This window comes from Erythrolamprus reginae, chromosome 5 (genome assembly GCF_031021105.1).
Source record: "Erythrolamprus reginae isolate rEryReg1 chromosome 5, rEryReg1.hap1, whole genome shotgun sequence".
Lineage (NCBI taxonomy): Eukaryota > Metazoa > Chordata > Lepidosauria > Squamata > Dipsadidae > Erythrolamprus > Erythrolamprus reginae.
In genome coordinates this window covers 109524117-109540710 of record NC_091954.1, presented here as the reverse complement: position 1 = coordinate 109540710, position 16594 = coordinate 109524117, and the positions used below count along the sequence as shown (strand labels likewise).

The 16594-nt window shown below is 38.2% G+C and overlaps 1 protein-coding gene across 6 annotated transcripts in view; it reads left to right on the top strand.

The window, feature by feature from the left end:
- The window catches only part of MCF2L2 (MCF.2 cell line derived transforming sequence-like 2), a 219901-nt gene that overhangs the window by 79811 nt on the left and 123496 nt on the right, over positions 1–16594 (top strand). For all 6 annotated transcript variants that reach the window (XM_070753697.1, XM_070753695.1, XM_070753699.1 and 3 more), the window contains exons 9-14: positions 959–1073; positions 1483–1602; positions 4629–4820; positions 7127–7318; positions 13636–13813; positions 15557–15660. In XM_070753697.1, the coding sequence (XP_070609798.1) occupies positions 959–1073; positions 1483–1602; positions 4629–4820; positions 7127–7318; positions 13636–13813; positions 15557–15660 (901 nt within the window). The remainder of the gene's footprint in view (positions 1–958; positions 1074–1482; positions 1603–4628; positions 4821–7126; positions 7319–13635; positions 13814–15556; positions 15661–16594) is intronic.

The window sequence follows — 16594 nt, the reverse complement described above, 5'->3', positions numbered from 1 at the left end:
TTAAGAATTTTCTGTATTAGGATATGAATTCTGTTTTCACACTTGATATCCATTTATTTGTTTCTTTTGTCAAGTACCTATTAGTGGTATACAAACATATAATAATATTTATATACATGGTAATAATAAAAGAGAAACATTAGGACAGGGGATGGAAGGCACACTGGTGCACTTATGCACGCCCCTTACTGACCTCTTAGGAATCGGGTGAGGTCAACAGTAGATAGACTAAAGGTAAAGTTTTGAGGGTTAGTTGATGATACTACAGAGTCTAGTAGTGAGTTCCATGCATCAACTACTCAATTACTAAAGTCGTATTTCCTGCAGTTGAGTTTAGAGTGATTTACTTTAAGCTTGTATCTGTTGTGTGCTCGTATGTTGTTGTGGTTGAAGCTGAAGTAGTTGTTGACAGGAAGGACGTTGTAGCAGATGATTTTATGGGTTATGCTTAGGTCGTGTTTAAGGCAACGTAGTTCTAAGCTTTCTAAACCTAGGATTGTAAGTCTGGCTGCATACAGTATTCTGTTGTGAGTGGAGGAGTGTGAGTGAAATGCAGTGTGGGTTCCAGACAGATGAGCTGTATTCAAGGATTGGTCCAGGGAAAGTTTTGTATGCTCTGGTTAGTAGTGTGAGATTACCAGAGCAGAAGCTATGAAGGATTAGGTTAACAACTCTTAAAGCCTTTGTGGCGATGTTGTTGCAGTTGTCACTTAAGTCATTTGATATCAGTATTCCAAGGTCTTTTACAGTGTGAGGGTTTTTGCATTTGTTTGCTTTATTTCTCTGAGTTGTAGGAACAAACCTGGATTGTTAACAAAATAACTAAAAGCTTTCAATGTTTCTTTGCAACTCTCTCATTTCCACAGAGAAAGAGATGGGCTCAACTACGCTTATTTCAGTACCTTGAAATTCAAAGGAAGAAATCATGTTTCTGAATCAAATGTCATTATTTTTGCAGGTTGCTTGCCCAGTTGGATGAGACCGAAAGAGCTTTTGATCAGTTTTGGTCCAAGCATCACCTAAAATTAGAACAGTGTTTGCAGCTCCGTCATTTTGAACAGAATTTCCGAGAGGTAACTATTTTCCACGTCTCTTCAATTTGTTCCCCCCTCTTCCGTTACCTTCCTGCAAATTTGGCAGATCAGTTTTGAATGAATGAATGTTCAGTAAGCAAGAACTACCTGTGTGTAAAATAACCCATAGCATTTCCAAAACTGCTCTCTCTGAATTGCATTACAAACCCCATCTCCACCCAGCGGGCAATGAGAACTGAAAGACATAGAATTATGAACAGCTGTTTTATGATGTATAAGTTGTGGATAGAAAATATGGATTATCGGTCAATCTGGGATCTGTCTGTATTGGTAGAAGAATTCTTCTGTTCCTTTAATTGTCTATGATTTGCCTTGACTTTTAGCAGTCTTAACAGCCAGAAAATTGTAGCAAATTTGCTCCATCTTTTTATGCCTATTTTCCTTGTAGGTCAAATTAACATTGGACAACTTAATGGAAGTGCAAGCAGTTTTCACGGATATTGGAGACAGCATCTCTCGCGTGGAGCATATCCTGAAGGAACAAAGACAATTAGAAGAAAGAGGAAATGTAAATTGGTCTTTGTAACAGAGATTGTTCTTGCTTAATAATCATGACTTGAATACAGCTCACCTCTCTGGAACCCGCACTGCATATCAGACATTAATACAATTGAGAGAGTCCATAAATATTTTGCAAAAAGAGTCCTCCATTCCTCTGCTCGCAACAGAATACCTTATTCCACCAGGCTTGAAAGTTTGGATTTAGAAAGCTTAGAGCTACATTGTCTTCGATCTAACCTAGATGTAGTTCATAAAATCATCTACCACAATGTCCTACCTGTCAATTCAATTCATTAGATTTGTATGCCGCCCCTCTCCGAAGACTCGGGGCGGCTCACAACAACAATAAAAACAATATTCTAGCGAAAACAAATCTAATATTAAAAAGCACATAAAAACCCTATCATATTTAAAAAGCAAACAACACATACATATCCAAACATAAATATAAAAAAGCCTGGGGGAAAGGTGTCTCAACTCCCCCATGCCTGGCGGTATAGATGGGTCTTGAGTAATTTACGAAAGACAAGGAGGGTGGGGGCAGTTCTAATCTCCGGGGGGGAGTTGATTCCAGAGGGCCGGGACCGCCACAGAGAAGGCTCTTCCCCTGGGGCCCGCCAAACGACACCCGGAGAAGGCCAACTCTGTGGGACCTTATCAGTCGCTGGAATTCGTGCGGTAGCAGGTGGTTCCGGAGGTACTATGGTCCAATGCCATGTAGGGCTTTAAAAGTCATAACCAACACTTTGAATTGTGACCGGAAACTGATCGGCAGCCAATACTTCAGCTTCAACTGCAACAACACACAAGCACACAAGCACACAATAGATTCAAACTCAATACAGTGGAACCTCGGTTAGCAAACGCCTGGGACAGTGAACATTTCGGATAACAACCAAAATTGCAATTAAAATTTGCTCCGGATAGAGAACAAAAATTCGGATAGCGAACAGCCAACATATCACCTACCCGCGACCGGCCGGCATCTCAGACCCAGCAACATTCGCACTCGATACATAGTTACGATAATAATATAATAATATAGCTCGATCGGAGCCCGATAACAAACTCACTACTGAAGAGTTGCAGCACTTTCAGGCTGAGCAAGAGGAAGGTGAGGTCTCCAGAACTGAACACAGTATTCCAAACGTGGTCTCACCAGCGCTCTATACAGAGGGATCACAATCTCCCTCTTCCTGCTTGTTATACCTCTAGCTATGCAGCCAAGCACCCTACTTGCTTTTCCTACCGCCAGACCACACTGCTCACCCATTTTGAGACTGTCAGAAATCACTACCCCTAAATCCTTCCTGTTCTGAAGTTTTTGCTAACACAGAACTGCCAATGCAATACTCAGATTGAGGATTCCTTTTCCCCAATGGCATTATTTTACATTTGGAAACATTAAACTGCAGTTTCCATTGCTTTGACCATTTATCTAGTAAAGCTAAATCATTTACCATATTACAGACCCCTCCAGGAATATCAACCCTATTGCACACTTTAGAGTCATCGGCAAATAGGCACATCTTCCCTACCAAACCTTCCCCTATGTCACTCCAGGTTAGGGCTTGGAAAACATTCTTCGGAGAAAGAAACAATTAAATAGCCTGCAAGGTAAGAGCTGGGAACATCATTAGCACCTAGTTAGGGCTGGGGGGGGGGGGGAAAGCTACATTCAGAGTATAAGACACACCCAAATTATCAGCCTCTTTTAGGGAGGAAAAAGGTGCATCTTATATTCCAAAAAATACGGTACTTTGCTTTTGTTTATTTTCATACCAATACCTGCTATTTATTTATTTATTTATTTTGACAAATAAATAATATATATATATATATAAGCGGTGTGCCACAAGGGTCTGTTCTGGGTCCTATTCTTTTTAATATGTTTGTGAGTGACATAGGGGAAGGTCTGGTAGGGAAGGTTTGCCTATTTGCCGATGACTCTAAAGTGTGCAATAGGGTTGATATTCCTGGAGGCGTCTGTAATATGGTAAATGATTTAGCTTTAATAGATAAATGGTCAAAGCAATGGAAACTGCAGTTTAATGTTTCCAAATGTAAAATAATGCACTTGGGGAAAAGGAATCCTCAATCTGAGTATTGTATTGGCAGTTCTGTGTTAGCAAATACTTCAAAAGAAAAGGATTTAGGGGTAGTGATTTCTGACAGTCTCAAAATGGGTGAACAGTGCAGTCAGGCGGTAGGGAAAGCAAGTAGGATGCTTGGCTGCATAGCTAGAGGTATCACAAGCAGGAAGAGGGAGATTATGATCCCACTATATAGAGTGCTGGTGAGACCACATTTGGAATACTGTGTTCAGTTCTGGAGACCTCACCTACAAAAGATATTGACAAAATTGAACGGGTCCAAAGACGGGCTACAAGAATGGTGGAAGGTCTTAAGCATAAAACCTATCAGGAAAGACTTAATGAACTCAATCTGTATAGTCTGGAGGACAGAAGGAAAAGGGGGAACATGATCGAAACATTTAAATATATTAAAGGGTTAAATAAGGTCCAGGAGGGAAGTGTTTTTAATAGGAAAGTGAACACAAGAACAAGGGGACACACTCTGAAGTTAGTTGGGGGAAAGATCAAACGCAACATGAGAAAATATTATTTTACTGAAAGAGTAGTAGATCCTTGGAACAAACCTCCAGCAGACTTGGTAGATAAATCCACAGTAACTGAATTTAAACATGCCTGGGATAAACATATCCATCCTAAGATAAAATACAGAAAATAGTATAAGGGAAGACTAGATGGACCATGAGGTCTTTTTCTGCCGTCAGACTTCTATGTTTCTATAAAATAAACAAGCATAACTGTGACCAGCAATACTGTCATTAAGCAAGACACCGCACAATTGCAACATGGCTGACTCAGGAATTCTGGGAGTTGAAGTCCACAGGTAGTAAAGAGGCCATTGTTACCCACCCCTGATGGAGGAGGTGGCGGAAACTCCAGTTAAATTGTGATTGTTCCCTTAAGCCTTTTGGTGTTTTCTTTGTCCTTCCTTCTTACACAGGAACCATTGGAAAGAGCCCAGTCCTTGGCTGTCCATGGAGACCAGCTGATCCAAAACGACCATTATGCAATCGACTCCATCAGACCGAAATGTGTTGAACTCAGAAGGATCTGTGATGACTTTGCCAATGAAACCAAGAAAAAATACGATCTCTTGGGGAAATCCCTTGAATTACACAGACAGTTAGACAAGGTAAGAGCCTGGGTAACTTTGAATAAAGGTCTGAAAAAAAATAATTGCTCAATAGTATCAAAGATTCACAGAACAATATACATGCAGTCTTACTGCCGCAGTTGAGCCCCAAATTCCTGTTGTTGAGTGAGAATTACAGTAGTACCTCTAGATATGAGCTGCTCTACATGCGAGTATTTCAAGATACGAGCCACGAGGAGAGAGACATTTCTATTCTATTCCCGAGCTGAAATTCAGGATATGAGCCGAGCGTCCACTAGGTGGCGCAAGAATCCTTGCTTTTGTTTATCTCGGAGGGGAAAAACAACTTGTTCCAGATACGAGTTGCCTCGAGATACAAGCTCCCTTATGGAACGAATTATGCTCGTATCTAGGGGTACTACTGTATTAAGTTAATTTTAGCCCCGTGGTTTTTTTAAAAAACTTTTAAAACTTTATTTAGATTTTCCAATACAATAAAAAGAGAAAACGTGCAGACCATAACCCATTTCTGAATCAATATGCAACAGTTTCAAGTTTGGTTAGTTACTTTCATCAATAAAAAAATAAAATGAATTTATCTTGTTGAACGTTAGTATTTGTGTACTTTAACTGTTATCATCTAAATATGTTTTAATCTCTCATCTTCTCTTTAAATTATTCTCTTCTCAATCCAGTTGTACCATTTATCCCAAGGTTTCTTTTTTGCATCTACTTTTGTGCCTTTAGCCCCGTTTTACCGCAGTTACATTAGTAACTTAGTTTTTAATTGAATCTGGCTTCCCCATTGACTTTAATTGTCAGAAGGTTGCAAGAGGTAATTTGTGTGACTCCGAGATAGTGCAACCATCATAAATATAAACCCGTTGCCAAGCGTCGGAACTTTGATGATGGCACCATGGTCATAACTGTGAGAAGCAGTCATAACTCACTTTTTCGGTGTCATCGTAACTTCAAAGAGTCAGTCAACTGAGGACTACCCCTAACTGTTGGTTGCTTAAAAATATTTGGAGTTTTCCAACAAAAGTTTCAACTCTTGGCATCAGGAAAGCAAATTCTGTAACCAAGTTGATTTTGCTTATTTCAACAGTTTTTTCCAGATTATTTATTTGTTTGTTTGTTTGTTTGATTTTTATGCCGCCCTTCTCCTTAGACTCAGGGCGGCTTACAACATGTTAGCAATAGCACTTTTTTAACAGAGCTAGGCTATTGCCCCCACGATCCGGGTCCTCATTTTACCCACCTCGGAAGGATGGAAGGCTGAGTCAACCTTGAGCCGGTAATGAGATTTGAACCGCTGACCTTCAGATCTACAAGTCAGCTTCAGTGGCTTGCAGTACAGCACTCTACCTGCTGCGCCACCCTGGCTCATTATCCTGGCCAATGATGGCGAAGCTATGGCACAGGTGCCACAGGTGGCACGCACAGTCATATCTACTGGCACACGAGTCATTGCCCTAGCTCAGCTCCAACGTGCATGTGATTTTGGTTCGGGAGGGCATTTTTGGCTTCCGGAGAGCCTCTGGGGGAATGGGAGAGAGCCTTTTTTCCATCTCCTGGCTCCAGAGAAGCGTTTGGAGCCTGCAGAGAGTGAAAAACCAGCCTACTGTGCCCACCAGAAGTTGGGAAACAGGCTGTTTCCAGACTCTAGAGGGCCTCCAGGGGTGGGGGAAGCTGTTTTCACTCTCCCCAGGCATTGAATTGTGGTTGTGGGCAGTCGCGTATGCGCGATAGCGCCGGCGCCCGCTCTTTCGGCACCGGAGGGGGGAAAAGGCTTTTGCAGATGTTTCTCTGATCTAAGTTTTTTCCCCCCTGAATGGATTAGAGAATACATCAGCTTTTAGGTGGTCTCCCCCAGACCCAGATTTTTTTTACAAAAAAAGGTTGCAATAGAATTATTATTGTCGTTTGGCGGGCCCCAGGGGAAGAGCCTTCTCTGTGGCGGCCCCGGCCCTCTGGAATCAACTCGTCCCGGAGATTAGAACTGCCCCACCCTCCTTGTCTTCCGTAAACTACTCAAGACCCATCTATACCGCCAGGCATGGGGGAGTTGAGACACCTTTCCCCCAGGCTCTTTATATTTTATGTTTGGTATGTATGTGTTGTTTGGTTTTCAAATATGATAGGGTTTTATATGCTTCTTTTTAAATATTAGATTTCTTTCGCTATAATATTGTTTTTTATTGTTGTTTTGAGCCACCCTGAGTCTTCGGAGAGGGGCAGCATACAAATCGAATAAATCATTATTGTTAATTATTATTAATGAGCATATTGTACAGACACATTATCTGAGCTTTTAACAGTATATTTATTTCCCCCTTTTTTAGGCTGGCCAGTGGGGTGAGGCTGGAATCTACCTCTTAGCTTCCCAAGCTGTAGACAAATGCCAAACACAAGAGGGCGCTGAAACTGCACTTTGTGAGATAGAGAAGTTCCTGGAAAGTCTCAAAGACCACCAGATGCTGAATGCAAAGGAGTTCTACAATCAGTTTGAGACGATTCTCACCCCAGAAATAAAGGTAAGATCCTAAGTGGGTAGCCAATGTTTGATGGACCTTTGTCTAAAGCAGTGTTTCCCAACCTTGGCAACTTGAAGATATCTGGACTTCAACTCCCAGAATTCCCCAGCCAGCATTCGCTGGCTGGGGAATTCTGGGAGTTGAAGTCCAAATATCTTCCAGTTGCCAAGGTTGGGAAACACTGGTCCAAAGGTATTTGAAAGCATTCAAATCTGAAGGCACTAATGTCTGTTGATAGCCAACACCAGACATGTCCAGCCTTGGCAGATTTAAGACTTATGGACTTCAAGTCCCAGAATTGTGGGAGTTGAAATCCTAAGTGCCAAAACCCACTGCAACAACATCACCAAAAGGCTTCAGGAGTTGTTAACCTAATCCTTTGTAGCTTCTGCTCCGGTAATCTCACACTGCTAACCAGAGCATGCAAAACTTTTGCCAGACCAATACTTGAAGACAATTCATCTGTCTGAAACCCACACCGCATTTCGGACATAAACACTTCAGAAAATGTCCAGAGATACTTTACCAGAAGAGCCCTCCACTGCTCCACTCGCAACAGAATACCCTATGCAAGGTTTAGAAATCTTAGAACTACGCCGCCTTAAACACGACCTAAGCATAGCCCATAAAATCATCTGCTACAACGTGCCTTCCTGTCAATGACTACTTCAGCTTCAACCACAACAACACACGAGCACTCAACAGATACAAACTTAAAGTAAACTGCTCCAAACTCGACTGCAGGAAATACGACTTTAGTAACTGAGTAGTTAATGCGTGGAACTCTGTAGTATCATCACCGAACCCCCAAAACTTTACCCTTAGGCTATCCACTGTTGACCTCTCCCGATTCCTAAGAGGTCAGTAAGGGGCGTGCATAAGTGCACCAGTGTGCCTACCGTCCCCTGTCCTTTTTTTTTTTTTTTTCAATTTTTTTATTATTTTTCATAAAACAGACATACAGACATACAAACATTAAACATAAAATGGGGATGTATTTCCCCGCTTCTTTTGAAAGTATACATTCAAATAGAAAAAAGAATACATAATCAAACATTTGTTAAATGTTAAAAAGTCTAGTAAAAAATTTTCAAATCTTAAATATAATATTAGTACGATATAAGTAAAAATGCTTAATATGTTGTTTATGTGTAATATATTCATCTAATCAAACATTTAAACAAATCTCAAGTACTAAACATACATAAAACAAAATTTTTAATATATCGCTTATGAGTAAACTACTATATCAAAATCATCAACAAATACATCTAATATTGTTATTACCTAAATAAAAACAGATCTATCTCTTATTTTTTCTTATCTAACCATTTATATATGTTGTTCCATGTTTCATAAAATTTTGTATCTTCTTGATCGTTTAATCGTCTTGTCATCATATCCATTTCGGCGCAATCTAATATTTTAGCTATAACTTCTTCTTTCTTGGGGATTTCCTCCCCCTTCCAGTTTTGCGCATATATTATTCTAGCCGCAGTTAATATGTGTATGATTAAGTAAAGAGTTTCCTTCTTATAAGTCTGATTAGTAATTCCTAATAAGTAAAATTCCGGGGTGTTATCTATGTCATGTTTTAATATTTCTTTTAATATCTTCTCAATCATCTTCCAATAAATTTTAGCTTTACCACATGTCCACCATTGATGGTAATAAGTTCCTATATCTTTCTTGCATTTCCAACACAGTGGGGATGTTTTAGGAAACATTTTTGCTATCCTGTTTGGTGGAAGGTGCCATCTATAAAACATTTTAATTTGGTTTTCTTTTAATGAAACTGACTTGGTCATTTTCCAATTATTAATCCAGACTTTTTCCCAAGTATCTATATCTATTTCCTTACCTATATTTCTGCACCATCTTATCATGGTATCTTTTAGAGTCAACTCTATATTTTTGTGAGCGATAAGAAATTTATATATTTTCCCTATCATTTTTACTGAATTGTTAATAATTAAATGACTTAGCAAATTCTTACTTTTATTAAAAGTGTAAAGAGTTATATCCTTCTGGTATCTGGATCGAATCTGGGCATAATGCCACCAATCTATTATTATCCCTTCTTCTTGTAGTTTATTCCTAGGCTTTAGCTTCATCTGATCATTTAATAATTCTTTATATCTATAAAATATTTTCGTGTCTTTTATGGATTTTGGATGTGTTATTGCTTCTAGGGGGGCTATCCATTCTGGAACATTTAAGAAGTGATTTTTCTTTATGTCCTTCCAAACCTCTAGTAAATACTTCCTTAATGTGTGTCTTTTAAAATATGAGTGATTTTTTTCCTTGTCATACCATATAAATGCATGCCAACCCAGCATAAGATCATGTCCTTCTAAATTTAATATTCTTTTATTCTCTAAAGTTATCCAATCTTTAATCCATGTTAAGGCGGCGGCCTGGTAATATAATTTCCAGTTTGGAAGAGCAAATCCTCCTCTTTCTTTAATGTCTTCCAAACAGTTTATTTTTATCCTTGCTTTTTTCCCTTGCCATATAAATTTTTTAACTAAGTTTGTCAAAGTTTTAAAAAAAGTTCCCCCTGGGTTTATTGGAATTACCTGAAAGAGAAATAAAACCTTAGGCAGAATATTCATCTTGATTGTGGCAATTCTTCCTAAAAATGATATTTTCAGGTTATTCCATGTTTCTAAATCTTTTTTAATTTCTGATAATAATTTTATGTAATTATCATTTTTTAATGTTATAGTTTTCGCTGTTAAATTTATTCCTAAATATTTTACTTTCTTTACGGTTTTTATTCCAGAAATATTTTCTAATTTAGTTTCTTGTATTTTATTCATATTTTTAGTTAAGAAAGAAGTTTTGCTTTTATTTATCTTTAAACCTGCTACCTTTCCGTATTGTTCAATAGTTTGCAATAAAGAAGGAACGGTTGTTATCGGTTCTTCAATTATAAACGTTAAATCATCTGCAAAAGCTTGGAGTTTGTAAGTTTCGTCTCCTATAGTTAAACCTTTTATTTCGGAATCCGCTCTTATTTTAATTAATAAAGTTTCAAGTGTCATAATAAATAACAATGGTGATATAGGACATCCTTGACGAACTCCCTTATTTATATCAAGTGCTTGTAATTGGTTATTATTTAATATTATCTTAGTCGTTTGTTTTGAGTATATAGTATCTATTAAATTAACAAATTTTGAGCCAAATCTCATTTTATTTAATTGCATTTTTATAAATGTCCAGTTAACGTTGTCAAAGGCCTTTTGAGCATCTAAGAACATTAAGGATGCTGTCTTATCTGGGTGTTGTTCATAGTATTCTAATGTGTTTATTACTGTTCTAAGATTATTTTTAATTTGTCGCCCTGGTAGAAATCCATTTTGGTCTTGATGTATTATTCCATTTATAATTCTTTTAAGTCTATCTGCATAAATGGCAATAAATATTTTATAATCTACATTTAATAAAGATATGGGTCTATAATTTTTGATTTTTACTGGGTCAGTGCCGGATTTGTGTATTAAAGTTGTCAACGATTCTGACCAAGATTTCGGAACTTTACCCTCAAGTCTACATAAGTTAAAAGTTTCTAACATATAGTTTCTTACTATTTCATTGTCTATCTTATACCATTCTGCCGGTATAGCATCTGGACCAGTGGCCTTATTGTTTTTCTGTTTTTTAATTATAGTTAGGAGTTCTTCCATTGTTATTGGTCCATCCAACATAGTCTGTTGATCTTCTGTTATTTGTGGTAATTTTGAAGCCTGTAAGTAATTAAAAACCTCATCTTCACTAACATTGTCTTTGGCATAAAGATCTTTATAAAAATTATAAACAATATCTGCCTTTCCTTCTGTATCATATTTTATTGTACCATCTTTGTCTTCTAATTTTTTTATCAATTTGGATTGACTCTGCTTTCTAAGTTTATATGCTAACCATCTGCCTGGTTTATTTGCATGTTCAAAATAATGTTGTTTTGCTCTTTTAATTTTTTCAGTTATTTGATTTTGTTCTATAATTCTAATTTTATGTTTAATTACATTTATTTCTGTTTTAAAGTCTCTGTTCTTGGTGTGTTGCTGCGATGCAAATTCCAATTGTTTTAATTCATTTATTAATTGTACGTACTTTAATTTATTTTCCTTATTGTATTTTGCTGTATAAGATATTGTTAACCCTCTTATATAAGCTTTGAGTGTATCCCATAGATTCTGTGGAGTGGTGTCTGGGGTTTTATTAATTTCAAGAAATATTTTTAATTCCTTTTCGATCCAATCCTTATATTTCTTATCATTTAGTATATTTCTATTCATCCGCCAAATATTCTGTTTGTTGTTCCTTCTTATATAGACCACTATTGGGTTGTGGTCAGCCCATGTATTAACATCTATCTCTACTTCCCTTATTTGTTCTGCAACCATTTTTGGTGTCCATACCATGTCTATTCTTGTCCAGATTTTGTGAGGATTAGAATAAAACGTGAATTGTCTTTTATGGGGGTGTCTTTCCCTCCATATATCATTTAACAATAATTCTGTTTTCATTTTTTGGAAAGTACTAGGTAGTAGATTTCTTTTTGTTTTTTTCCTTTTATTATGACTCCCTCCCCCTGAATGGTCTAATTGCCTATTCACAATAGCATTAAAATCACCTATTATTAATACATTCTCAATAGCTAAATCTATTATTATTTGATGTAAATTTTTATAAAATGTCATTTGGTCTTCATTGGGAGCATAAATAGAAACAACCACTATAGGTCTAGGTTCAATATCAACTTGTACAATCAGTATTCTACCATCATTATCCTTATATATTTGTTTGGAATTTATAGAATTCTCTACATACATCACCACACCTCTTTTTTTTTGATCTGCTAATGCAGCATACATTTTTCCAATTTTGGGATTCAACAATAATTTTTGGTTATCTTTTTTGATATGTACTTCTTGTAATATTGCAATTTGAGCATTTTGATTTCTGATTTTAGAGAAGATTTGTTTCCTTTTCCTTGGTTCATTAAGTCCATTAACATTTACCGAAAAGATCTTTAGATCTTTAGTTGTTGTCATTTAGTAGGTTTTTTGGTTTCTCGCTGAGGCTGAACTCTTCTTATAGCACCTTGGTCCTGCTCTATTACTTGGGCAGTGGCCCCCAAAAGTTCTTCTTGTTGGATTGCTAATATCTCCCCTGGTTGCTGTTGTGCTGGTTGTTGTTGAGCCTCTTGTTGTTTATCTGAAAAGTCCATGTGGCTGATGCCACTATTTTCAAAGAAATACCTAGCTTGTTCTACATTTTCCAGCTTGTATCTTGTAGAACGCCATGTCAGAGAAAGACCTTGTGGGATTAACCAACGATAGGTTATATTTTCTTTGATCAAAATTCTGGTAAGAAACTGGTAATCTCTTCTGCTCTCTCTGACACTTCTTGGAACTTGTTTTAATATTTTTATTTCCACTCCTTGTTTCTCTCTTACTAGTATCATGTACAGTACTACTGTAACGCTCTCTACATGGGGCTACCTTTGAAAAATGTTTGGAAACTTCAGATCGTGCAGGATGCAGCTGCGAGAGCAATCATGGGCTTCCCTAAGTATGCCCATGTTACACCAACACTCCGCAGTCTGCATTGGTTGCCGATCAGTTTCCGATCACAATTCAAAGTGTTGGTTATGACCTATAAAGCTCTTCATGGCACCGGACCAGATTATCTCAGGGACCGCCTTCTGCTGCACGAATCCCAGCGACCAGTTAGGTCCCTCAGAGTGGATCTTCTCCGGGTCCCGTCAACTAAAGAATGTCGCTTGGTGGGACCCAGGGGAAGAGCCTTCTCTGTGGCAGCTCCGGCCCTCTGGAACCAACTCCTCCCAGAGATTAGAATTGCCCCCACCCTCCTTGCCTTTCGTAAGCTGCTTAAAACCCACCTCTGCCGTCAGGCATGGGGGAATTGAGACCCTCTTCCCCCTAGGCCTTTACAATTCTATGCATGGTATGTATGTATGTATGTTTGGTTTTTTATATTAATGGGCTTTTAATTATTTCTAACATCAGACTACTATTGTACACTGCTTTATTGCTACTGTTAGCCGCCCCGAGTCTACGGAGAGGGGCGGCATACAAATCCAATAAATAAATAAATATAAACATTGTTATATCTTTGTATACTACCAATATGTACTTGACAAAATAAATAAATAAATAAAAATCTTAGAGTTGCTGAGGTTGGACATCTGAGTCAACTCTAGGACCAAGCATCAGGTGCTGAAATGTTGCTTTTGAGTTAGAAGCATTGCATAACCTCAATGTATTTATTTTTTTCTCCTGAAGAGCAATGCCCAAAGAGTACTGCAGAAACTCGAAGATGTGCAAGAAATGTTTGAGAAGAGACAAGTCAGCCTGAAGAAGTTGGCAGCAAAACAGACCCGGCCAGTACAACCCGTTGCCCCTCATCCCGAATCTTCGCCCAAGAGACCCTCTCCTAAAACCGTCCGTCCTGCCTCATTAGGTAAAGTTTTTTGGGAATCGCTTGCAACAGAGTGATTCTGATGCTGTTTATCTTGGCCAGGTGTTATCTGCCGATGTCATAGAAACATAGAAGATTGACAGCAGAAAAAGACCTCATGGTCCATCTAGTCTGCCCTTATACTATTTCTTGTATTTTATCTTAGGATGGATATATGTTTATCCCAGGCATGTTTAAATTCAGTTACTGTGGATTTACCAACCATGTCTGCTGGAAGTTTGTTCCAAGCATCTACTACTCTTTCAGTAAAATAATATTTTCTCACGTTACTTCTAATCTTTCCCCCAACTAACCTCAGATTGTGCCCCCTTGTTCTTGTGTTCACTTTCCTATTAAAAACACTTCTCTCCTGAACCTTATTTAACCCTTTAACATATTTAAATGTGCCCCCTTTTCCTTCTGTCCTCCAGACTATACAGATTGAGTTCATTAAGTCTTTCCTGATACGTTTTATGCTTAAGACCTTCCACCATTCTTGTAGCTTTGGACCTGTTCAATTTTGGCAAAATCTTTTTGTAGGTGAGGTCTCCAGAACTGAACACAGTATTCCAAATGTGGTCTCACCAGAGCTCTATATAGCGGGATCACAATCTCCCTCTTCCTGCTTGTTATACCTCTAGCTATGCAGCCAAGCTATCCTACTTGCTTTTCCTACCGCCCGACCACACTACTCACCCATTTTGAGACTGTCAGAAATCACTACCCCTAAATCCTTCCTGTTCTGAAGTTTTTGCTAACACAGAACTGCCAATACAATACTCAGATTGAGGATTCCTTTTCCCCAAGTGCATTATTTTACATTTGGAAACATTAAACTGCAGTTTCCATTGCTTTGACCATTTATCTAGTAAAGCTAAATCATTTACCATATTACAGACGCCTGCAGGAATATCAACCCTATTGCACACTTAGAGTCATCGGCAAATAGGCAAACCTTCCCTACCAAACCTTCCCCTATGTCACTCCAAGTTAGGGCTTGGAAAATATTCTTCGCAGAGAGAAACAATTAAATAGCCTGCAAGGTAAGAGCTGGGAGCATCATTAGCACCTAGTTAGGGCTGGGGAGGGGGGGGAAGCTACATTCAGAGTATAAGACACACCCAAATTATCAGCCTCTATTAGGGAGAAAATAGGTGCATCTTATATTCCAAAAAATACGGTACTTTGCTTTTGTTTATTTTCATACCAATACCTGCTATTTATTTATTTATTTAGAAAAATAAATTATATATATATATATATATATATATATATATATATATATATATATATATATATATATATATATATATATATATAAAAAAACCAAGCATAACTGTGACCAGCAACACTGTCATTAAGCAAGACATCACACAATTGCAACATGGCTGACTCAGGAATTCTGGGAGTTGAAGTCCACAGGTAGTAAAGAGGCCATAGTTACCCACCCCTGATGGAGGTGGCTGAAACTCCAGTTAAATTGTGATCATTCCCTTAAGCCTTTTGATGTTGTTTGACGCAACAAATGATAAGTCAAAAGGGGAGAAGAGAGAAAATAATTCTTAAGTTTTTAAATTTCTGTGATATAATCAGTGCAATTAATTTAGATAATTTTTACCTCAGACATCTGGTGACAAAACTAGAAATGCTGGCAAATCCAGTGAGCTGCCAGTTGTGTTTGTGATGTGCTTGTAGTGTGGCATTTTCTGACTTCTGTTTATTTGGTCTCTCTTCCCCCTCCACCAGCTCCCAATAGAAGATCAGCAGAAATCCCCAGCCCTCCAAAATCCATTTCTGATGCAGATTTGTCAAAAAAGAAAAGTGTAAAGAAGGCTAAAGGTGGAATTAAGGTAAGAGAGTTTTGATATTTGCAAATTAAGTTTTCAGGAGAGAAACACAACTACTCTCCAAAAAGACCTGGACTCTGTTTTTGAGTGGTCTAACACAGTGTTTCCCGACCTTGGCAACTTGAAGATATCTGGACTTCAACTCCCAGAATTCCCCAGCCAGAGAATGCTGGCTGGGGAATTCTGGGAGTTGAAGTCCAGATATCTTCAAGTTGCCAAGGTTGGGAAACAGTGGTCTAACACATGGCAATTCCAAATCTCAACTAGCAAATGCTCTGTCCTACACATTGGGAAAAAGAATCTGAACTCCAAATATGAACTGAATAATCAAATTATCACAGATAACCCCCAGTCGGTTAAAGCACTCGGTATACTAATAACAAAAGATTTAAGTGCCAAAGCCCACTGCAACAACATAGCCAAGAAGGCTTCAAGAGTTGTAAACCTAATTCTACGTAGCTTCTGCTCTGGCAATCTCACACTACTTACCAGAGCTTACAAAACTTTTGCCAGACCCATCCTCCAATACAGCTCATCTGTTTGGAACCCATATCGCATCTCAGACATTAACACCTTTGAAAATGTCCAAAGATACTTCACCAGAAGAGCCCTTCACTCCTCCACTCGAAATAGAATACCCTACGAGACTAGACTTTCAATCCTGGGCCTAGAAAGCTTTGTTAATTGAACCCATTGTAGCTACTGGCTGTGTTTTGCCAAAAATGTGACCACAAGACGCTGCAAACGGCCAGTTCCAAAGGCCCAATATATGATCACATGACAGTGGGGGAGAGGAAGCAGACATTGGAACTTCAAAATAGAGTTGTAAGTAGAACTTGGGTAGGTTCATCATAACTTTGAATGGTAGTTAAAACAGCCAGTTGTAAATTGAGGACTACCTGCAAATACATAACAACGTCCATTTTTAGTGGCACCA